Raw genomic sequence first — 24992 nt, 5'->3', positions numbered from 1 at the left:
GTCGGCAATTAAAAAACTGGGCTCTCGCAATTTTTGCCTTCTTGCGAGCAAAGGCAGATTTGGCCAAGCTCTTTTTTTGCTGAAGCGCCTTTTTATTTGCAATAGTGTTAGCCCTTGTTGCAACCCTAGGTGATTTGCTCTTCGCCTTTGAGCTTGTACTATCTACAGGTTTAAATGGCGCTGCCTCCTCCGCCGGGTTTGGTGGAGGTTCCCTATCTAGGTCACTTAGGGGCAGAGAGGGGCAGTGATGTATATCAGCTAAAGTAAGCAGGGGGCGAGGACCTGTTGTCCGCTCAGGGGTAAGAGCTAGAGCAAGGTTACCAAGAGACGATTTTTTCGAGGAGGCAATATTAAGAGACAATTTACGGGCAGCATCAAGTTCAAGGGAGACTCTGTGTTGCATTTTGTTAATTTCGTGGTCAATCGCCAGGTTGGTCTTAAATAAAAAGTCATCCAAAGTCCCACTAGGTCCACCAAGTCCCCTTGCAGTTTTGCTTCGTGTGGCTCGTGTGCACATGATGGTCAGTGGGGAGCTTGCCACAAGATAATGGAAACAGACTCACGTGCAATAACTTGCCGTAGAACCAAATAACGTGGCCCAGCCCAGACCTCTTAGGCCTCGAACGGCCTCAAACGGTCCCGCCCTTGTCCCGAGCTTCTCCCGGCACGCTCCCGCGTAGCGGGGACACTGGGAAACCAAATACACAAGCCTGCTTGTTCGTTGGCTGATAGGCAGGGGGGCGTGGCCAGCGGGGAGAGCAGCCCAGGTGTAGCAAGTTGGGCGCGCAGGGGCTCCTGGTCGCTGGAGTCCCTGGCCAACAGCTCGCAGCCCCGCTGGTCTCTACACCTCACCCGCGCTCCTCCTATCAGGTACCAGCAGGTACAAGCAAACAGCCTCCTCGGTCAGGGGATCGAAGCGGGACCCGCGAAGCGGGTCCGGCGAGTCGTGATGAAGAGCTGCTCCGTGCAGCAAGGCACACCAATCCTCAGTCCGCCTCGAAGGGTCCAAGCAAGGAAAGGCTACAGATCAGCAAAGGGTCCCAGCCACTCTGGGTGAGTGCTGCTTTTCAGTCCGTCGGCAGGGGGGCGTGGCCAGCGGGGAGAGCAGCCCAGGTGTAGCAAGTTGGGCACGCAGGGGCTCCTGGTCGCTGGAGTCCCTGGCCAACAGCTCGCAGCCCCGCTGGTCTCTACACCTCACCCGCGCTCCTCCTATCAGGTACCAGCAGGTACAAGCAAACAGCCTCCTCGGTCAGGGGATCGAAGCGGGACCCGCGAAGCGGGTCCGGCGAGTCGTGATGAAGAGGCACACCAATCCTCAGTCCGCCTCGAAGGGTCCAAGCAAGGAAAGGCTACAGATCAGCAAAGGATCCAGGATTCACATAACACAACAAATTACAAAAAGACAGTGCTCTTATCTAATATAGATTGACATTATATGTATCCACAACACTTAATTCAGAGTAAAAAAGTTTTTTATCTTTAATTATAGATAACACATATGATATCTTAAAAACAGTATGTGCTCTAAAAGATGTGTTCAAAACACAGTTGAACTCCTTCTAATTACACTCGTTAAAAACTCATCAATCATAAACAGATATCCACAAATATTTCCTAACACAAATCAATTATGACCTGCATAATCGAAACAGACAAGTTTGAGACACAATATTTGTCAAATCCTATTGTACATCAACTTGGATTTAAAAAACACTATGGTCAATACAATATGAATCTGTATTTAGCACGTGTGTCAGTCCTTTAGATTGTACTCTTTTTTTTGCGTCAACGCGTTTCGATGGCTTTTCTTTAATTTTATACCATCTTTTTCAAGACAACCAATTTCACTGTCTCAATAACATGCAGTATTTTCCTTTCTTGTGCTTTTTGAAAATATGTGGTCCTTTTATTCGGTCATTTGACACTGCCCTCTCTGGCCTGTATTCGGCTGTTTTGGTAGTGTATCGTTATTAAATGCTTAGTTAAAACTTAATCCGAGCTGTATTTTAGATAGAGTAATCACTCCCGGTTAATGAAATCCGTTTTTCACCTCCATGTGTTGCATTTATAATATGCCATTTTATAACTCTTTGGTGGACATATGTTGTCAAATCACTACATGCTTTTTTTGTGTTGTTTTTGGTCGCGTTATCAAGCGGACAGACTATTGAAATTTCAGAGTACAGATGTTTTGCGTTTATGGGCTAAGTGACGTTCCTTAGCACCAACAACTACTTTTGGCTCGTCAACATACCGGACTGGCCATTTACTTTGATTTCTGAGCCTTGCCTGGCATACTTTACATGTCTTTTGATCTACATCGCTACCCACATCAGTGTTTTATTGACTGCACTCAATGTGACAACTACGCGTTTCCTTTCCGGTTGACAACAGTTAGCTTGTTTGCAGTCACCTTACGTCGTTTCTCATATACTTCCTTCAACGGCAATTGTGTTTTGTTCACATTGACATCATTTGTGCACTGGTCCGGGACAATTTATCTTCTGTCTTGACATTCATTCTTCTTGTTACACTGTTCTATTTATCCATTAAGCCTTGAGAAAGTCTTGGTACGGACTGTGTACCGACGAAACACGTGTTGGCTGTTTCCTCTGATGTTTTTGAATACATTGAATAACATATACAAAAGGACTTTGGCTTGACTATCCTGTCTCAAGGAGAAAATGTGTTGATATGTGCGATGCTATTATTACTTTTGATATGTAACTACAATGACTTATAGGTCAGATTTTTTTACACCATTCATAGGACAGTGCTTCATCGACCCACTTTTCTGCAATTTTGTTTTTGCAAATCTTTAGGATTTGCTCTAGTCACCCTACGTAGTGAGTGATGGTGGTCTTCTTAGCACTACGACTAGATTACTAATATCTTAAATTACTGTGTGTCCCAAAACATTATTCCATCTAACATACATGTGAAGGTGCGGTTACTCCCTTGTAGGGAACCCCACTACCAATTTCTTATCCCTGGATTTTAACATTTAACAATTGCTTGTTATTTGTGATCAGTGGTTCTCCTTTCCCTAAATTGAACTTTTGACACACTAATCGATTTACTCATTCTAAAGCACTCATCCATGAAAAAGAGGTAAGCTTGGAGAAGGACCCGAGTGCATGTATTCACTCAGTTGGGGGGAAGTTGGTTTGGGTACTGCGAAAGATAAACCGGGATGATTGGGTGGCTATCAGAGAGGAGATTTTTAGAAGGATTTGTGTTGATTGAGTATTGTTGTATTTTCCCTTAAAGAAAGAACAAAGGTCCTGACATTTCCCAGAGAATATAAGAACGAGACCACACACTGGTCCAAAAAGAGCACTGACACAGAGAGCCGATTACACCAAACTAAACTTTCTTTTCTTCTCCTATCTCTCCAACCCCCTCTCTCCTGGATGCTTTCCCTCCTCACGCTGAGTTCACATTGCATGAGGAGCGATCAGTCACCAAGGACGTTGGTGACCTAATCTTTGTTTCTGCAGATTCTTGTATGTCTGGTTAGTGGAACCAACCTGACACTCTGTTGGCTGGTCCTGCAGGAGTATGACCTCCAGAAGGTGAGGGCCCCTGACTTCATCTGCCCCAAGTGCTCTGCAAATGGCCAAAGGAGGCTGTGTTACCTGGAGTGTGGAAGTATGGAATGCACTTTCCCTTGGGGAGCTGCTGAGGAAGACTCCAGGGTGAAGAGAAGTGTCAGGCACCCTAACAGGAGACTGGTTCTCTGCAAGCAGGCAGCATATACAAATGTGGCTTTTCCAAAATTTGAAGAATTTAGAGACCAGGATGCCTAAACTGAATACTCCCAGTGGCAGGAGCCCCTCTGGTTCCTGCTCTCCCAGCACGCAGCTCCATAGCTCGGGCAGTGCTCTGCCTCTGCATTCTGCCTGACAGACCGCGGTTCTCGCCCCTGGACAGGACTGCTCTCTCCTAGTCCTTGTCAAGCTGCTTGCATTAGTTTTTCATTATTGCCAATTCATTTTACAATTTTATTTTTATTTCAGTTTTTTCAGTCAGTCTCCATACTGACTTCTTCCCCCCGTCTGCCGCTTCCCGCCGCTGCTGCCCCAGTGGCCTCTCCCACTCTCACGTTTATCCCTGTTCCCGCCTCCCAGCTGTCCCACCCTCCCCTGAGGTCTACCTAATGGAGGCACTGCACGCTGAGTCGAGCTAAACCCCTCCGGTTCCTACTGTCCCAGCACGCAACTCCATAGCTCCGACAGTGCTCGGTCTGTGCATTCTGCCCGACAGACAGCGTACTCACCCCTGGACTGGACTGGACTAGACTGCTCTCGCCTAGTCCTTGCCAGCTGCTTGCCTTAGTTTTTCTTCTTGCTATTTTATTTTCCTATTTTATTTTTATTTCAGTTTTTTCAGTCAGTCTCCTTACTGACTTCCTCCCCCCTTCTGCCTCTTCTGCCGCTGCTTCCCCTGTGGCCCCTCCCGCTCCCGCGTTTATCCCCGTTCCCACCTCCAAGCTGTCCAGCCCTCCCCCGACCTCTAGTTAATGGAAGCACTGCGCAGCGGCACCTCTGGTGCCGAAGGTGCGCCAAAGGCAAGCCCGTCTGCGCCTGTCCACGACCTGACCATGACCCGCGTCTGGAACCCTGGTCCTCCGACCTACCAACGCTACAGTTCAACAGCTCTCCATGAACTAAACGATGGCAAACAGCTGCAAGCTCTCCTCACCTCTCGACACCCATGGTCCCTTCACCTGCCGAAACTGCCACCACTCCTTCAACATCAACAAAACCCAGGACTCGCCTCTGCCGACCACCAGTACCCCCACCGCAGCCCAAACTCTGCAATGCATCCTCCCCAACATCCGCTCCGTCCACAGACACGGCACAGAAATCTGGGAGCTCCTCGACAGCACCTCTCCCGACGTTGCTTCTCTCATCGAAAACTGGAAAAGCGCCCCCTCAGGACCTGGCATTGCTATTGCCATCCCCGAAGGATACAAAATCACATGGAAGGACCGCCCAAACTTCCCTGGAGGTGGCATTGCCATCGCCCACAAGGCCAACCTCTGCCTGAGCACCTACACCAACGGCCCTCATGGAACACCTCCACTTCAAGATACAGGTCAATCCGACCACCACCCTATGTGGTACCCTCATCTACCAACTTCCCCGACGCCGCGCACATTTCTCCGACTCCATCACCGACATAATCACTGCGCATGCCATTACCTCCACCGACTGCATTTTGCTGGGACCTCAACTTCCACCTCGACAGCCACCAAGACCCCAACTCCATCTCTCTCCTGGAAAACCTACATGTCATTGGGCTCAATCAGATCATACCAGGACCAAAGCACTCAGCAGGACACACCCTTGACCCTATCTACACAGCAGGAAATGCCATCTCCTTCAGCCACACCTCTGAACTCCCATGGACGGACCACTGCTGCGTCCACTTCCCCTTCAGAGCAAATACCCCTGGCAGACGCCCACCCCAGCTCCATCGCAGGAACTGGAACAAGACCCCCAATGAGCAGCACACCTCCACCCTCAGTAGTTTGGCTCCTACCACCTCAGACAACGACCCCACCACCGCCACCAGTACCCTACACAAATGGATCACCGACTGTGCAAACTCTGTTGCCCCCTCAATAAATCATCCAACCCTCTCACCAAGAAAGCCAGCGGGTTCTCCACCGAACTCCGGTAATCCAGACATACCTGCAGACGTCTCGAAACTATGGAGGAACTCCAAAAAACCCAGCGAACCTCAACAACAACAAAACAGCCACCACTGCCCACCACAAACTCATCAGACACTCGAAGAAGAAAGCACTCCTGGACAGAATCTCTGCCCAAGCACACAACAGCAAGGAACTCTTCTGGATAATCAAAGAGTTCACCCAACCTAACATCGAGTCCACCGACATCTAACCCTCCCAGGACCTCTGCGACAAACTCAGCGCTTTCTTCCTCCACAAAATCAAGACTATCAATGACAACTTCGACAATAACATCCTCCACGAAGAATCCACACCCTCTGCTCCCTGCTCCACACAGCCGACACTGGACAGCTAGACCGCCCTCAGCATCAAAGACCACTTAAAGACCATGAGGACCACCCACTCCAGGGCCACCAAGGATTCTAGCCCCTACCACATCTACCACAGAGCCGCAGACATCATCACCCGAGCTACAAAGAATCCTCAACAGATCCATCGATACCACCTCCTTCCCTGATGACTGGAAGCAAGGAGACATCAACCCTCTCCTACAGAAACCCTCGCCCGACCCCCACCGGCCTCATGAACTTCAGACCGATCTCACTACTTTCCTTCATGGCAAAAGTCATTGAAAAAGCTGTCAACAGCCAACTCACCTCCCTTCATCGATGAGAACAACATCCTTGACTCCTCCCAATCAGGCTTCAGGAAGAACCACAGCCCAGAGACCACCTTCATCTCCGCGACAGACGACCTCCAACCCCTCCTCATTAGAGAAGAGACTGTGGCCCTCATCCTCCTGGATCTCTCCACAGCCTTCGACACAATCTCACACTGCACCATAGCCAGTAGACTCCACAATGCAGGAATTCGGAACAATACCCTCGACTGGATCCGCCCATTCCTCTCTGGCAGAACTCAGTAGGTCAGACTTCCCTCTTCATCTCAGAGCCCACACCAGTAACCTGTGGAGTCCCCCAAGAATCCTCCATATCCCCCACCCTGTTCAACATCTACGTGGTCCCTCTCGCTTCCATCATAAGCAGACAACACACAACTCATCCTCTCACTATCCAACAAACTCGACATCTCGAAACACAACTTTCAAGAATGAATGGCTTCTGTCACCAGGTGAAAATCTTCAACTGGATACCCCTTGATCACAGAAAAACTGTCACCCACACCCTCATCAGCAGCAGACTGGACTACGGCAACACACTCTACACTGGAATTGATAAGAACCGCACCCGCAAACTCCAGAACATCTAAAACGCCGCCCCCAGACTGGTTCTTAACCTACTGCGCAACTGCCACATCACCCAACACCTACGGGCCCTACACTGGCTACCTGTCGAGATGAGAATCACCTTCAAACTTCACACCAGCCTCACCTACATGAACCACTGCCTCTCATTCCACGCACCCCAACGACCCTTCCGCTCAGCCCTGCTCTCCCTTGCCGCAATATCACTCATCAAGAATACCAGAACAGGAGGTCGCTACTTCTCTTACCTCATGGCCAAAGCATGGAAGTCCCTCCCTGTCCACCTCCTCCAGAAACCAACTCTCTCCAAGTTCCTGAAGGACCTCAAGACTTGGCTCTTCGACAAATCACAATGAGCTTAAGGTCCTGCACGCACTTTGTTGGTGATGGTAGCCTTCTGATGATCCTCCGCGCGGGCTTAGGAGCCTCGCACCCCTCCCCCCCCGGCACCTTGAGACCCTTCCGGGTGAGTAGCTGCCTTCTACAAACCTTGATTGATTGATTGACAAGCCTTGATTTCTTGATGAGCACGTCACTATATGCAAAATGTACTTTAGCACATGGCCCACCAGGACCGTAGAAGAAAACCCTGTTACCCCTGGGGAGATACGGGGATGGTGCCCCCCTGTAGGACCAGCCAGTCTGTGTGCTTGTGTGGCCCCCTCTTTGCACTAATTTAAAATACCCTAGGAAGGGCCAAGCCCATGTATGACACCAGCACTTTCTTTCAAAAGTACTTAGCGAACCTGATGCCATCAGGTTCCAATTAAAACCATGATGAGTGCCGCAAAGCTCTCATTGGACGTGCTCCCAGGTCGGCCAGAGACTCAGAAGCAAGGTTGTATGGCTCCTCTGCCCCTGTGTTTGGGTGGGAGAAAGCACACAGCAAGTCAGCACCCTGCCTGCACTGATGCTGCTGAGAGAACGATAAACTCAGCTCCCTTGATGGCACAGAATAGTGTTCCCAATTAGGGATTGAGATGGACAGTGTGGGCTTGGGCTCACCCTGTGTCCCAGTGCAGCAAAGGACACACATGCTCCACAGAGGAGGAGAGTAACTCTGCCCTATTAAAAAGCCATGGCACAAGAGCACAACTTGGTTAAAATAAAAAACTTTTGTTTCCTCTTTAAGTTATAGTTAGCTCAGGTAACTATAACTGCAGAATTTCAATGGTTATATACGAGTGAAATCTGAGCCTAACTATAACGTCTCTGTAACTTTTGTTGTTATATATATATATATATATATATATATATATATACACACACACACACACAATTGTTTATACATTGGTTATTGAGGATTGGAAGGGGAGAGAGGCTTCATGGATAATTACAAGATACCTTGAAAGCAAGGACAATATAGGTTTTTTTTTACTTATGTTGGTGGCAGTGGAAGACGTTTGTTAACCATGCAGTGGATAAAAGCTATTAAACCCCCTAACCAATTCTCATCACACTTCACAACTATAAATTGCAGCAGAAATTGATGGTAATTCTAAACTTGGTGAGGTATTGTGAGGCGCTTCAAAAGCTGTTAAAGATGATCTATTTGTATGGCATTACAAGTATTCTGTAGCGGGTTATACTGCCAAATTACAGAGACTAACAAAGCAGTAATATAAAGTGTTATTTTTTCTTGGTATTGAGAAAATGTGCATCAGCTGTTTGAGAAATGTAAAAACATTTTTTTTAATCCTTTCTTTGCTTGGAACTTTGCACACTAATGTACCAGAGTCCTTTTTAGGTCTTTCGCCTAGCGTTGCAGTGCCCAGCATTGCTCGTGCAGTGTGAGACATTTTGTAAGGGAAAAACAGGGTTTGGGTAGCTGAGCTAGGAATTGCACATGCTTGTGCGTGTGCATTTCCTTTTGTGCTACCCGATTGGCCTTTGCGTGCGTCTTTTTATAAAAGGCTGCACGCAATTGGCCCAAGGCGGGCGTATTGCTCCGCCCATGGCCTATTGGTGTCTATTATACACTTGCTGCGCTTAATAGACACCAATAGGCCATGTGATTTCAATTATCTTGCCCAGACACGGTCGTGATAATTGAAAGCATATGGCTCGCAGTGGCGCGTGCACCACTTGCAGGCTTCTTTGTTTTTCAAGTGGAAGTGAAAGCGAACGCTTTCCCTGCCGCTTGTTCACCTATGCAGATGCTCACTCTTTCTGTGATTAAGCAAGGGTAGCTTTCTTCATGGCTTGTTATTGCTTTCCTGGTGCTTGCCGAGTCTATTATCAGCGAAGGCCCCTTTAAATCTTCCCGTGTGGAGCCAACGGGAGGGGGCTGGGACGCCGCCCGCAGTGAGCACTGGCTGGAGCACGCAAGCGCCGGTAACGGGGCGAATCACTTGTCTCCGCTGTGTCTGCTAAGAGCCCGTTTCGCCACCAGCCTCTCAGGGATTTGCAGAGGATCACAGGAGATTTGAGCCGCTCCAGTGAATTTGCCCGTAAGTAGCCACTTCCACCGGGCAAGAAGGGGTGGGGTGAGGGGGCAGGGGCGAGAGTACTGTGTTTTAATGTACATCTGAAGGCAATAACAGATGGCTGCTGTGTGTTTGGACAAGAGAAGGACCCAGAAGCCTTAAGTGTACACGTCTTTGTGTATATGTGGGTTTCCTAGTTGTCTAGTTAACCACTCAGACACAATTGTAGTACATAGGTGCTTTCGTGTACTTGGTAAAGAGAGACAGGAAGTGAGGGGGTGGGGAGTTGTTTAATGATGGTACAGAATGCATCCGTTTGTCAAGTTGGCACCAAGGAGCTGGTTTCCATGCAGCCAAACTACTTTTCTGCAATTCACTTTTCCCCTCTTTGTTTGCTTTGCATTAGTTGACCTGACGACTTTAACTTTATAATTAAATACAGGATTTGTAAAGCGCGACAAATGACCCGTGAGGGTCTCAAGGTGCTGATTTGTGGCACTGGGATTGTGGCTCTCACGCTCCCAGCAAGCTAGGTGTCATGCTTCATCATTTGAGCCTGCTCCTCGTTGGGCCGGCGCTGCAATGCCCAACGGGCACCCTTAAAGGGGCTCTTTATCGGAGATCTTTTATTCCTTGCCATAAGGGTGCAGTGGGGGTGAGGGGGCCTAGTCTTGTGTAGATATATGCAAAGTGATTAAAATCCCAAGGAGCAGCGGTTGGGGTAGGTCGTAGCATTAGTTCCGGACTTTGGAACAGGGACATGACAGTCGCGTGTCTCTTTTTACCGCTGCACCAGTTGAGTCCAGTGCTCCCTACAGTTTAGGCGGTCTCTACCACCTAGGAGGATCGCTCTAGGTGTATTTAAAAGGTGAAAAGTAGAATTCCTTTTGCTTACCACCCCCACTTGTAGATATTTTTCTTTTCACAATATTTCCCTTTTTCAAAGGTCCTGAAGAATCGCCAATGATCTCCCCTAGACAATAAAATGGCGAGAAACATGTTGACCACCAAGGAGTAGAATAGAGGTTCCTATACTTAACACAGAGAACCCGCTACCCTCCTTATTTCTTTTTAACCTAGATAAGGTACTCAACAGAATAAAAGTATTTCAGAGTAAACCTTAACCTATTTTAATCACTTTGCATACATCTACACAAGACTAGGCCCCCTCGCCCCCACAGTACCCTTACGGCAAGGAATAAAAGATCTCCCATAAAGAGCCCCTTTAAGGGTGCATTGCAGCGCCGGCCCAACGAGGAGCAGGCTCAAATGATGAAGCATGACACCTAGCTTGCTGGGTGTGTGAGAGCCCTAGTTCCAAATGGAGAAATCCTCCTCCACCTACACAATCAAGATCCCTGTTTTACTTTCTCCACCTGACACAAACGTCTAGATGGTTATAGGTGATTACTTTCTCACCCAGGAACTGCGTACCATTTCTTTTGTTGCATAGTTACTTGGGCACGTACGCTGGACCTAGCAATAAAAGCCCGACCATCCACCTTCCTAGTGTTGATATCTACTGGGATTGAGGCACAGGGATTTTGAGTGATCTGCCAAGAATCATAGGATCTTGAGCCGATGCTGAGACTCGAGCCTTGTTTCCCCAGATTCGAAGTCGACATGTGGCCATTACCCTACACCCTCTCCCCTCTTTAAACTGTGTATTTACATAGCGCATAATACACTTGCCGAGGCACTGAAGTGCATTACAGACTGGAAGCATGCTATTCTGTGGAATTCCAGTGGTTGTATTTTAGTTTGGGCCTTATAAATTATTAGGAAGGTGAGGACAAACTTATGTGGTAGAGTTGACTAAATTATGCTGCCAAAAAAGGTAAATGATGTGCCTTAATGCGCCTGTTTTTTGTGATAGTATAACTTCCATATTTCTTTCTGTGACTTTGTATGCAATACTAGGGGCAGTCTTTTTTTAAAATAAAACATAGTTTGCGCTTTTCATTAATGCTACATACAATAGGACAATGAGGTTGCAGTCAGGTCCATCAGTGTTGCCAAGTGCATCTCTCCCTCAACTCCTGGGACTTTCTCAGAGGGACCAGAATCCTCTGTGTTTCTGGTTTTTCTTGCACATGTCAGTAAATGAGTACTTACATCATAACCTCCAGATTAACCTTTATGGACACATAATGGGGTGGATAATATAAGCGGGCATTATCACAGGATACAACCCTCAGCTTTTAAATGCAACCCCTGTTGGCCTCTCAGTTGAGGGGCAAAAAATCAAATGGGACGCAATCAGCATCTTTATCACCATTGGTATTGGCATCAAGTGTGTGGGCTGTGGCATTCTGCGTGCAAGGAAACGGAGGGGAAATAGTGAGTTTCAAATTAATTGTAGGATTTAGATTATGGAGTTAAGACTGGTAAATTCGTCTTTATGTAGAAAACGCTGCAGCCGCACAAGTGCCAGGGGATTGCCCACTAGTTATAAATCATTGACATCTTTGTATACCCTGCAGGGCTGACTCAGCCGTTAATCTTTCCGAGATAAATACAAGTACCATTGAGTTGATTCTAAAGTGTTGGCCCTGCTACAAGTCTTCCTAAGTGCCAGGTGTGTTCTCTGCAGTGCTCAGCCCTTCTATTTCACCTATTAATGGGGTGCCCAGGAAGGCCAAAACGTGTTTTTTTCCCAGAGGATGGCTCCTAGCAACCCGGGCCAGCACCAAACTTTTGATGCCACGACTGACTTGCATATTATTGGTTCTCTGCTAACAAGCCTTATTTTGCATATGGTTGTACCCCTGCTGTAATGACTCATTCGAGCTAGAAATGATGGAGCGAAATGCTGCCAGGGGATTGCCCACTAGTTATAAATCATTGATTCGGGGCTTTGCAGCCATCATTTTTTTGCTGCCTCTTTGACATCTTTGTATACCCTGCAGGGCCGACTCAGCCGTTAATCTTTTCGAGGTAAATACAAGTACCATTGAGTTGATTCTTATTAAGTGTTACACACTCGCAAGGGAATTTCCTGGGTGTGCTGTAGTGAGTGCGACAGGCTTCTCGCTCCCTATAAGCCCAGTATACATATTTTAATTGCGGCTGCCGTTTCAGGATCGCCTTGCTTAGTTGAACCATTATCTAAGTTGGAAGGTTGTTTATCTAAGTGTAAATGCTTAAACGTACACTCGAATTGCTACAACGCTCTTTTTCTATTTTTAATGATTTAGTAGCGCTTGCACTTTTACAAACGAGCTCTCTATTTCCCCCCGGAAATGGAATGCTAAACCCTGTAGTTCCACCCGCGATTTGGTTTCATCCTGTCGAATGTTCTGCTTCCCTTGGGTGTACGTTCTCAGTGGCTCTCTGTACTCCGGGTTCTTAAAGGAGGCAAACTAGTCTTTTCTGCCCTCGAAAAAGTAAAATGAATGATTTTTTTTATCATTACCAATGTTTATTGTTTATACCAGCACGGAGGATGGTAATGAGGGACTACAAACGGTGCGAGCTCTGAACATTTTTTGTTTTTGGTATCAATGGCTCAAAATATATTCTCAGCCGTGGATCAAAATGGAGTGGACACCCATGGTGAGCAGGTTTCAGGACGTAACAGTACGGACCTTAGCAGGGGCTTTGTCTGTGAAAAGTAGACCCCCCTCCCCCGCCTTTCCCTCCAAACAGTCCTGCTGTTTCTTCTCATGCCGTACCCCACCCTGCTCATGCATTTCCTTCTTCTACCGCTAGCTTGTTGTCAGCATTCCTTTCTTTGGTGGAGCTCCTGCTGCAACGGATCTCTGAAGTTTCATTACGAGCATGGCTGCTAAGCTGTCCATGGTAGAGACTGCTTCTTTCCATCCCCCACGGCTGCATCCCTCTCCTTCCACAGGCTCCAGTTTTCAAACACACTCTTCTTCTTCCTTCAAATGACTTTAAGAGCCACAGCATCGGACTGTAATGTGGCAGAGCAAGGTGATGACGTGCAGGTGCATCCATAACAAAAGGTTAAGAAACAACATCAAGTCACCACCTATTGGCGGTAGCAGTGTGATTTAAAATCCCAACAAATTGCTATTTCTAAGTTTTTTGGAAAGTGCTCTAGGAGGCAAATTTCTGTGCTAACTGCAGTGCTAAAAATCCTTAGCCTGTACCTGGTTATCGATGTGGCACATTAAAGCAATAGTAGGCGGGTGCTTTACGGTGCTGCCATAAATGGGTGCTACGATTCAACTCGGGCTTCACACATGGCCCTATTGCTAAGGTAGAGGAGCACCAAAACAAAGCCAGGGGCTCTGAAAATACCAACAATGCCAAGTCATGCTCATAACGAAAGCATACCAATGAATCACCTCAAGATTGTTTTGTGGTAGCAATTTATGAAATCATGTAGACAGCACACACAACAATCGGCTGTACCTGTCGCTACATTACAGTGTACCTTTTTTGTTTTATGAGGAGAGAATCCTGGTTGCCCAAAAGTTGCTTCTAAACTTGCATGGGGTGAAATGCTGTAGAAAAGAAATAACCACGCTGTCAGTTTTCAAAAAATGTGGTCATGATTTTTACACCATGCCCACTAAGAAGCTACATAGATGTTTTCTAATGCTGTAGAAAAGTGTCTTGCTTGTTAGGTATATAACAAGCATTTGCAAAGCAGTTGGTCTCCCATTTGCCAGATTTTGAGCTATTGGCATTGTAAATGACAATGCCTTTTATTTATGTGTTTTTAAACCTAGAAGTGGTGCATAAACACGCACTTTGCACTTACAGTCGTTGCTTAGGAGAAGCAAAGCTGGTGGTAACTGTGCCTCTTTTACTGCCAGTCTTCCTTCTCGTAAGCAAGGACTATACGTTTAAAGTGCGTGTTTGTGCATCATTTGCAGGTTTTCAAAACCCCTAAATAAAATGCATTGTCTTTTACAATGCCAATAACGCAAATTCTCCCAAATGCGAGACCTATTGCATTGCAAATGCTTGTTGAATATTCTCCCTGAATTGGATAATGTTTGAGTTGCTTAGTGGCACCTAGTTCACTAAACACCAGGAGAGTCTCCTCCACTCCCAATTCCAGAATAGGAGGAGAGGCAGCATCCACAGGAGATCCAGATGTTATAGATAACATAAGAGGCTGTAACATTTCAAGTTTAATAGGTTTGACCTGAAGAAATCAGGAGTAATCCATTAAAAGTTCAAACCAAACCTGCAAGCACAGGACTTTTCTAGAAACCTCCGGGAAGGAGGAGTAGATAGATGCTACTTTATCCAAAACAAACTTGGCAAGAGCGCTACAGCCCTCTTCTGAGTGGGGTGTATGAGCTGAGACTCGATCCAGCAAAGGCCAGGATTTAACAATGGAAAACATTTCTCGCGAAGAGTTCTCCACCTTTACAATTTTGCTAATGTAAAATTCCCGCCGGACTTGCCTAATGTGGTTTATGATAGGTTTTTAAGGTTGCACTGTAGCTGGCTTGACTAGCGTCCTCCAAATCTTTGTGCCCAAATCTCTTGCAACACTTGCATTGCTTTTTGATCAGGGCTAGTTGTGCGTTGAACCAGTCAGTTTTAGGCCTGGTTCTACGTTTTGGGGAGGTAATCACTGAGTAACATTAAGAGCTAGTGGTTTTTTATGGAATATCCACAGTGATAGCTAGATTGCAGAACATTGCCTAAAACATGATAAACAACTATGATAATGTGATCTAGCTTATGTGTTGGAGGTTCTTATCTCCTCTATGACCCAACCAGATCACTTTCTTTTACCGTGGGCACGAGCAATAAAATACAATCTTTCATCAGCAGAAACATGAGAGAAAGAAATGCAAGATGAGTGGTTGGGTTTACGATGCATTCCAGCCATTCAATATAATGCAGAAAAATGGTCAATGGCAGGAAAGAGTTGCAATTCTATGTGGGTTTTTTCACTGAGGGCATTGTCCTAAACCAAGGAGTGGAAGTTCTTGAGGTTGAAAGTTGGTGAACACTTGATTTTTTTCTCCATATAAGGTGGCAGGCAATTAGGAGTAGATAGTGTTTGTAGAAAGACTGTCGATATTCAAGTTCTTTTATTTTGTGTATAGGTTCAAAGGCAAGTCCTCCAAACTGTAGCCCAGTTCCTTTCCGCCTCTCGAGAAGGTGAACCTAGATAATGAAAAGTGAAACCCTCGAGCACAGTAGCCAAATGTTAAACATCAACAATATGGAGTCATACATATCCAATGGATTCTCCTGCAAAGAAATCTTTTCTTGCCTTATTTCTATAGACATATATCCCAGGTGAAAGCAAATATTTATTGTTCAGTCCCCCTTATTGTAGACATACCTATTGTGCTTTGATTTTCATGAAGTGGTGGTCCCCACAAGTGTAGGAGAAGCAGCTACAAATTGACTTTCACTCCACAAACAACCAAATGTTTTGAAACTCACTGTTGATCTTGGATTGTACCGAAATGTATCACAACTTTATAGTTTTTGAATGTGCACACCAATAAAGATCAATATCTGGAATCAGTGGAACAATTGCACTAATCCTTATGGTTCTGGACAAAACATTGTTAGTAGTCATGGATGTCCTCTCACTCTATAATCCCCACACTTATAGGAAGTTTGACTCCATCCACCCATGTAAGTGATACGGTTACTAAAGGTAGGTACCTCCAAAAGAACATAATTGCAGATGCTAATCCAGAGTCTTGGACCCAGAGACAAAATCTTTAAAAAAGAGGACCAGGAATGTAATAGCAAAGTTACGAAGTCCGATCATTTTTTATTGACATCTCTATTCCCTTTGCTGGAGCATAAACATTATATATATTAAAAGACCTCATATGCACTGAATTTCCCAGAGTCTAACTGATTGCATTCGCCTGGTGTAGGGCCAATATTTTAGAAAATCTAGCTCTTAGTAGATACGTGCTAGCAAAACAGTTGCGGTCATGTATCAGCCCCAGAAGGTGATAAGCTCCTTGGGGTTGTCGTTGTGAACCTTATTTCCAACTGCTTCATTTGATTACCTGTAAAAATGCAAGTTCTTTCCTTTTTGCAGAAATAGATCTAAATGGACAGTGAGTTTAATTAGTTGGATTCCTTGTATTATGCTTTATCTGAGTTTCCACCATGTAAAGTAAACCTTGGCTACTCAACTTAGCTTCCTCATATGCTTCAAGAGCTTAAAGATTATCCAATTGAAGTTTGGTAGTATTGGTAGCTCTGGAATATGAGTGGTGAAAATACTTCCACATAGGATCCTGCTTAGTAACCCATGAATCCTCCAGGTCCCCCAACAAACTCACAAATTCACAAATAAATCAACATGAACAACTCTACCCAAAATGGTTTCAATATTCTAAATGATTATGAAATGTATAGTTAATACTACATGTTCATGCAACATCTAAAATATACCACATTTTTTGTTTAAACTAGTCTATTGTACTATATGCAAAGATTATCATTACTACTATTCCACATTTTGCTGAAATGATTTAAAAGAAACAAAATCCAACAGGTCTGACCCACTTATGCCCAAGGACCCACACATCAACATCATTGCCTTTGCATGTGTGTTGTTATTACAGCTCCATGCACGAAATTAATGCATTTTATTTAGAAGCTAAATGAATACAGCTTTCTAAACAGGATATTGATGTTTAACAACAAGTTAGTTCAAATTGGAAATCGCATTTAGTTGGAAAGTTGGTAAAAGCAATGATTCTAAACAATTACTAAAGTTTCAAACTCTAGCTTGTATGCAAGCTAACATGGATGTTTGCTTGTGGCTACAACTTAAAGCCATCAAACACATTCCTAACGTAAAAGCAAAGTATTTATCAATACATGACTTCAGTAATCTTTTAACTGCATCCTATGTCATGTTGAGATAATACTAACTTTTACATATATTTTTAGCTATGATGTAAAGCTGTGCCTTTATAGCCTCCGCTTAAAAGGACTTCCTCTTCTGGATGCAGATCTGAGACAGGAGAAGAACGTGGTAAGTAAATGAATATTGCTAAACCCTTATTGATGCAGTATAACTTTGATACCTGTTCTTTCAGGAATATTGAATACTTCCTATTATCTTTGTGTTGCCTTATCTTTCTTATTTAATCACTGAATTATATGGTAGTATTGCATCCCTATATATTTTGCTTCACAACGTCAAACCATCATAACTTGTCTTCCTACCAAACTTCATTTAAAAAGCATAATACAAAAGCAGAAAGCTCTTTTCAGACATGTGCTGGTGTTGCCATTTGTGTATTCTCTGATTTAGGCTTAACAAGCTTTTTACTTTATGTAATTACTTTTTCTTCTGTATATAAAGGATACTGGTGCAGAGTTATCTTTAGTGATTGTTTTGAGAATGTTATAATTGCCAGCCATAATGTTTCAGCTATGTCTGAGCAAGAAAGGCAACACTTCACAGTCTGAGAAAAGTGAAGTGAGGGGTGAACATGTTGGGTAGATTAGGGGTAGCTGGCCCTAGCTGAAGTTATATGCCCACAGCCACTAGTGACCCCGAGGATCGGTTAGGAAGTGAGTTCGAATATTTCAGGTGGCACCAAGGTCATGCAATAATTCCCATTGCTGCTTACAGGTGATGACATTGAATGGAAAGTTGATTTGCAATTGTTCAACTTGCTATTGAACAGTAAACGTTCAATATTTGGTCGGTCATGCCAGTCTCAACTCTAAAGATCCAGGCTGCATGTTCGAGACAATATCATTTATATCAATTAATTTCTGCAGCTTTTTCAACCACAATTTCCCAAGAGGTTTTAATTGAATACTATGGTGATTTGTGTTTATAATTCTATTTGAAGATCTACTTGGACAGTCAATCTTTGACTCCAGGATTGCGTAAATTTGCCACTTTTTACTGAACTACAGTTAAAAAGTGTCATCAAAATCGTGCCATCCAGTTGAAATTGGTTGGTCTTAACAAAATCAATCTCTGGTGTCATAGGTACTGTTTGCAAATAAATGGAGTTCTATACTTAGTGTACAGCAATTGTGCATCAATATACAGTAAGCAAAAGATTTACAATTGATGGCTGGGGCAAAATTATAGGAAACAACACTTTTCCGGTTTCCAGTTTCCAAAAAGCTTTATTCGACAACTCCTGTCATAAAAGCAGATCAACAATAAAATGAAGTGATTTCCAGCCTTGAAAGACAATAGTTACGAGAAGAGTAAAAAACATTTTAAAATATAAACAAGCGTGATCAGAATTAAGACACATTTATTAGATTAAAAAGAGGAAGTACATATCATGTTAGGTGTTAAAACAATGGCGCGTAGAAATAGCTATGGGAGCTTATTTTAAAACAACATCTCAAGCAATTTAGATATATGTGAAAAATTAAAGAAAATAAACCATACACCGTGCTTCAGGGATCTGACACTCTGACAGGAGTGGGCCATTGGGGGTGTTTCAGGTTGCAGAAAAAGTGCGCAATCTAATTACCCATATCAAGCTCAAGAACTTAGCTACTGCAATTGTGTTACATAGCAATGTGTCAGTGCACAATATTCTCAGTGCAGCGCTACTCATTCTAGTGCCCAGATTCCTGCAAATTGGCGTAAGCCATGCTTTACGGGGGCCAGCTTAAGCAGGGCAGACAAATAGAACGTGGGCATAAGACTCTTCCAGTACCTCACAAAAGGGGCATTGGCTGTTACAAGCTTTAGCCCATTTTGCTGTAAATGTTCTGAAAGGCAAAGATCCCACTCTAAATTGGAAGTACAACTGCCGGTCAAAGGGTTTGGATATAATGTCCCAAGACTGTTCGAAGCTTGGCCATGGTTTAACTGTGAGAAAGGCCCCTTTTGGCATTGAACTATCACTTTTCTGTGCCTGTTATGGTACACCAATTCCCAATATCTTTCCTTTATAGTCTCCTTGGAGGGAAATTGGGAGCTCATTGGCTTTTTCCACAAATTTAACATGCCAATATTGATTAGGGAAACTCTTATCTCACGTAACCAATTAATCTTGTGGAAGCGATCTGCCTTGATTATGTCCCTAAGGCCTGCAGCATATGTTGACAGTTCTGGTGTACACCAGATTCTACGCCAGTAGAAGATGGGGCGCAGCCTGGCGAGATCAGCCAATGCTTTCCTACCTAGGTCTTGCAACATTGGTAGTACCGGGGTACTTTCTGGAAGGTTTGTAATGTTTCACAAAAAATAGTTTTCAGTGATAGTTAACTGGAACAATTTCTCAAACCCCCAGAGTTCCGCCCCATATAATACCAAGCTCGCTACTTTCATATTGTAAAGTTGTAGGACCGGGCTAACTGGTTTGGTCAGGGATGCATTAAACTCAGTGTAAAGCACGCCTGATAGCTGCTGATATTTCAGAGTGGCAGTATCAATCTGACAACCTCATGTCATGGTTTTTTTCAGGATAACTCCCAAGTAAATGCACTGTCTTGTTCCAGTTGCCACCTATCCAGTAGTATGCCTCCTTTGAATGTTCTATGTTGATTGAAGGTCATAAACTTTGTTTTCGCCACATTAATTTCCAAGCCCGGTAAAGTGAATAACTTTTCGAAGAGAAGTAAAGCTCGCTGTAGACTGCTCGGGGTTTTAGAAATGATTAGCGTGTCATCAGCACACGTTAAAATCATGATCTCGGTGTGCAAGAACCGGAGCAAAGGAAGGGATAGATGTTATAAACTTAGCGATCTCATTAATGAAGAAGGAAAATAATGTGTGGGCCAAGACACAGCCTTGGCCCACTCCCTTCTCAACGGGAAAGGGGTCTGTAACATTTCCCTGTGTGCCCCAGTGTATTTGAGTGAAATTATCCTCATGAAGGTGATCTATAAGGGAAAGTAGTTCGGGGGGCATCCCCAACTCCTGCAACACGACCCAAAGTTTGCTATGCAAGACCAGGTCAAATGCTGACTTAAGGTCGACAAAGACAGAATACATGCTGACTTGCCTATGACCACGGTCCGCCAATGTAATAACCTAAACCGAAACACCTGGTCAATAGTGGTAATGTGATCCCGAAAGCTCGCCTGTAAAAGAGTAGGAATTTCCTGTTCCTCTATCCAGTCTTGGACCTTATCTAGCACCAATCGAGCTACCACCTTTTGGATGGAGTTAATTAGGCTAATGGACCTATAATTGCCTGGGAGTGATTTGTCACCTTTTTTAGGTCTCGCTACGACGAACGCGCTGAAAGCGTGTTCTCGCAGTGAGAACCATAGTCGTTGTCTCTGCACAAAAAGGACTGTGGAGACAAGACCTGGGCGTGTGTAGCGTTTCCCCATAGGATAACGTTGTGCGCGGCCAGGTCTTCTCTCCACAGCATGCCATGGCAGACCGGATCGCGACGCGCGCCTCTTGGAATGCAGGGGGAGTCTGCAGAGATGCGCGCGGCGCTGATAAGAGCTTCGCTGAGCGGCCCCCTCCTTCCTGTTGCTGGAGCAGCTCTGTTTTGTTCTTGTTTTATAAGTGATTTTCACAAGCGCTGCCATTTATCATAAGGGCACTTTTCACAACTTCGAAAGATGTGCCCCACCCTCACTGACTTTTTGGGCATGCTACACTGCTCCTCCCTTGCTGTGTCACTTCTGCCAATTACAGCGCCCCGCCCTTGGCTCTGCTATTACAGCCCCCATGCAGTGTGTGCGCGTCGAAGCGAAGGCGGCTCAGCCCGTGACTCTTTTTATGCTGTGTCCCTTCTGCCACTTAGCATCCCTGCCCTCTCCTGCTCAGTGTGTTGTGGCTGTCGTGGTTTCGCTTCCCCCACCTCCCAACCCAGTAGGCTCTGTTATTGCAGCCCCCTTTCTGTGTGTGGGCTTGGTCAGGTAGGCGTTACTGAGGAGATTCCACTTAGGTTTCCTTTGTTTGCCCAAACTCTGTCCCTGGCAGCTGCAGTTTCAAGTTGAATATGTGCGTTCCTCATACCCAGCAGATGCCGAGATGCGAGATGTCCATCAAGCTAATTAATGTTCTCTAATCATAACTGATTGGATTGGCACATGCAGTGGTAGTTCGGCAGACTCAAGGCAAGCAGAGATTCAATATTAATGGATGTGGTTTTCATTCTGTTAGTGTCACGGCGCGAGTAATAAAACAGCTATAACGTCCATGTACCAGGTCATTCATTGTAGGCCACACCCGGCTGCCTGTTTATTGTCTCCGTTCCCGGGGCACGTTCGCTTCAAAGAGTCAGTTCGGGTTGCATTGATACTGCCAGTACATTCTTGACACAACTGTTGTTCTGAATGGACAGATGACGCGGTCCTCCCTGGAGTGCAGAAGTAATTTTGTGGCAATTCCCACTGCTTTATTAGTTTCCCTGATAAACTGATTCATTTTACCAGGCACAAGTGACCCCAGAGTGCCTGCCATTGGTGGTTTAGGGATCATGATGGAAGACTCGTTCAGAAGGGGTAAAGGTTCCACTCTCTCTATCAATAGTTTTGATCGCAATTACCGGACTACCAGGCATTGCCACCTCTTTCAAGCTATGCATCCTTCTTACTAACCTGTGGCTACTTGCAGATTTGGTGCAAATGCAATTTCCTCTCTCTATTTTTCTCTCAATCTATTATTTCTTTTCACCTCTATTCTATCTTCCATCTCTTTCCTCGCATCTCTGCCGCCCTTCTCTGTACTTTTCTCTGTTTTCTCTTTTTCTCCCACTCCACATTTCCTTGCTTCATTTCTCTCTCCGTTTCCTCTCCTACTCTGCTCTCTCATCTTTCCTATCATTAACACATAGTCAGTCCTCGGGATCTTCTCGTCTCTTCAAGTCCACACCCTCGTTAGCATATGCTGTCATCTTCTCTCCTCCAAGCCCCCACCACCCCCATCGCATTTCTCCGGGCTGTTTATACGTCCTGAAAACTTGTTTCAATTTCGTCCATCTATGACATGAACCTATTTACATACCACTCTATACAGTCGTAGGACTTATTTTTCCATACTATGTTACTAGCTACCAATGGGTAGACCAACCTTTCATCCTTCCAATGCTGGTAAAAGGAGTCCTAACTCTTATGGGCAAAGGTACGCTAAGTGTTTGTGGTATAGTGCTAGTTATCGGCACGTTTCAGAAATATGTCATTGCAGAAATAATAATATTAACCTATCTACTGATGGGGCTGTTTTAGCTTGAGAAAGTAAAAAAAAAAATGTTTCTACATTTTGCCTAACAAAGGGGGGTTTCTGTGTCCACCACAGCTGGAGTTAACATAGGTGAGGAACGTAACCAAACAGACATGCAGATTAACACATACTTAGTAAAACACAGAAAGCACAGACACTCGCACATATAAACTCATAGAAACAAGTATAGAAGACACACAAACACCATACATACCCAAGCACCAAAGATACATAGGCACACAATGGTACGCAATATATTTATATATACAATAAACACAAGTATGCAAGAACACTTACAAGCACCTATATGGACTCCCAAGCACGCATACAAGACTCAGGCACACACAAACACACCCAGAACGGCACCAAAACGCAGGTCAACACACACACATGCTACCACATTCACAGTATGGGCAGGTAAATATTCCCAGCGTTTCTCTTTAGCACCAAGACGCACAGCACCCAAGCCAGTGCAGTGTGTATTCCTGCCCAGCTCTCTGGGTGCAGCAGGACGCACTGCATCCAAGCTAGTCCAAGCCACAACAAGGATTGGCATAGCCAAACGTCTCGCCTTTGGACCGTATAAGTGTTTAGCCATGCAACGGTTGATGTTGCACCAAGGATATTGTTCTGCATAACTAAATACTTCTAAGGTCCCAAAAGCAAGACCTATTGGCTACTCTATCTATGTCGCCCTCACTCTATCTATCTATCGATCGCCGTCACTCTATCTCTCGACCTCACTCTATCTATCTATCGCCCTCTCTCTATCTATCGCCATCACTCTGTCTATCTATCTATCACCCTCACTCTATCTATCTATCGCCCTCCCTCTATCTATCGCCCTCCCTTTATCGCCCTCCCTCTATCGCCCTCCCTCCCTCTATCTATCGCCCTCCCTCCCTCTATCTATTGCCCTCCCTCCCTCTATTTATCGCCCTCCCTCCCTCTATCTATCGCCCTCCCTCCCTCCCTCCATCTATCGCCCTCCCTCCCTCCATCTATCGCCCTCCCTCCCTCTATCGCCATCCCTCCCTCTATCGATCGCCCTCCCTCCCTCTATCGCCCTCCCTCCCTCTATCGCCCTCCCTCCCTCTATCGCCCTCCCTCCCTCTATCTCCCTCCATCTATCCCCCTCGCTCTATCTATCGCCCTCACTCTATCTATCGCCCTCACTCTATCTATCGCCCTCACTCTATCTATCGCCCTCACTCTATCTATCGCACTCACTCTATCTATCGCACTCACTCTATCGCATCACCACAGCATCACTCGGCACCACCACAGCATCACTCGGCACCACCACAGCATCACTCAGGGGCACTACAACATCACTAGGCGCTACCACAGCATCACTCGTCGCCGCCACATCACTCAGCGCCACCACAGCATCAATCTGTGCAACCATTCAATAACGGGTTCAAATATGTTCTCTCAATGTTTCAAGCTTTATTACAAATGTCACAAAAAGGTGTTAATATTTCACTTCTGTTCTTGGATTTTTGTCACAATAAAATACACTGACATAATCTTCACAAAGTTTATTCACAAAAGTTTAAGCTATTGCCATTATAAATTACAATAGCTTTTATTTGAGTATTAATTATTTTAAAAAATGTAAAGCCATTGTTATTTGTAATATCAATACATCTAAGTCACGTAAATACAACACATATTGCATTACAAATGCTATAGGTGTCACATTTGCGAAAGGTAAAACAATTGGCATTGTAAATGGCAAAGCTATTAATTTCGCTATTTTCAAAACCAACACATAAATACAAAATTTGTCATTTACAATACCAATAGCTCAAACTTTTCTAATGCGAGACCTATTGAATTGCAAATGCTTGTTATATACTGGAATTATCTCGCCCCCTCTCTAGGAATCAGGGATTGGGGCCCCAAGGGCATTTGCATTTGTCAATAGCAGGATATACCTATTCCACTTGGTCTTATCATGGAGAACAATATCAGCCGGAATACCGTCTATACCCGGCGCTCTGCCCCCATGATTGCACAGAAAGCTGCATTAACATCTGCTGGGGTGAATACCTTATAAAAATAGTATAGATGAGAGAGCACTGGGGCATTAACCTCTTCAGGACCATTTGCATATTGTAATTCAAAATGATTAACCCATTGATCCTGTCTTCTGTGGCTGCGGTAAATGTCCACCCCTGCCCCATTTCACCGAGTTCCAAAATTGTTGGGAATTGATTTTGGCACATGCCAATCTGAGGCCCTGCCATTTATTTTTGTCCCAATCTTTTTTTGCCTTCTCCTGGGCTCTCTTGTACTTTGTCCTAGCAGTCCAAACACTACTTGGCTCTTTCGATCTTATCGCTTCTCCAAGATGTCTACGGGCCGTTTTACATTCATCATTGAACCACTGGCACAGGTTCTTTAGCCCATTTGAGATGCCGCATGTCGTTGTTAGGTACCAGGTCATGGGTGATAAGCTGATTATCTGACCGTGTAGGTTCATGTTGGGCCAGTAATTCAAAG

General features: G+C 45.0%; 1 protein-coding gene across 1 annotated transcript in view; it reads left to right on the top strand.

Annotated features, from left to right (window-relative positions):
• The window catches only part of LOC147661127 (evC complex member EVC-like), a 354890-nt gene that overhangs the window by 60940 nt on the left and 268958 nt on the right, over window positions 1-24992 (top strand). Inside the window, exon 5 of the mRNA XM_086951302.1 lies at window positions 17261-17345. Within this exon, the coding sequence (XP_086807428.1) occupies window positions 17261-17345 (85 nt within the window). The remainder of the gene's footprint in view (window positions 1-17260; window positions 17346-24992) is intronic.

Source organism: Lissotriton vulgaris, unplaced genomic scaffold (assembly GCF_964263255.1).
Source record: "Lissotriton vulgaris unplaced genomic scaffold, aLisVul1.2 SCAFFOLD_1323, whole genome shotgun sequence".
Lineage (NCBI taxonomy): Eukaryota > Metazoa > Chordata > Amphibia > Caudata > Salamandridae > Lissotriton > Lissotriton vulgaris.
Note: the sequence above shows the minus strand (reverse complement) of the source record. Positions and strands in the feature narration are given on the sequence as shown.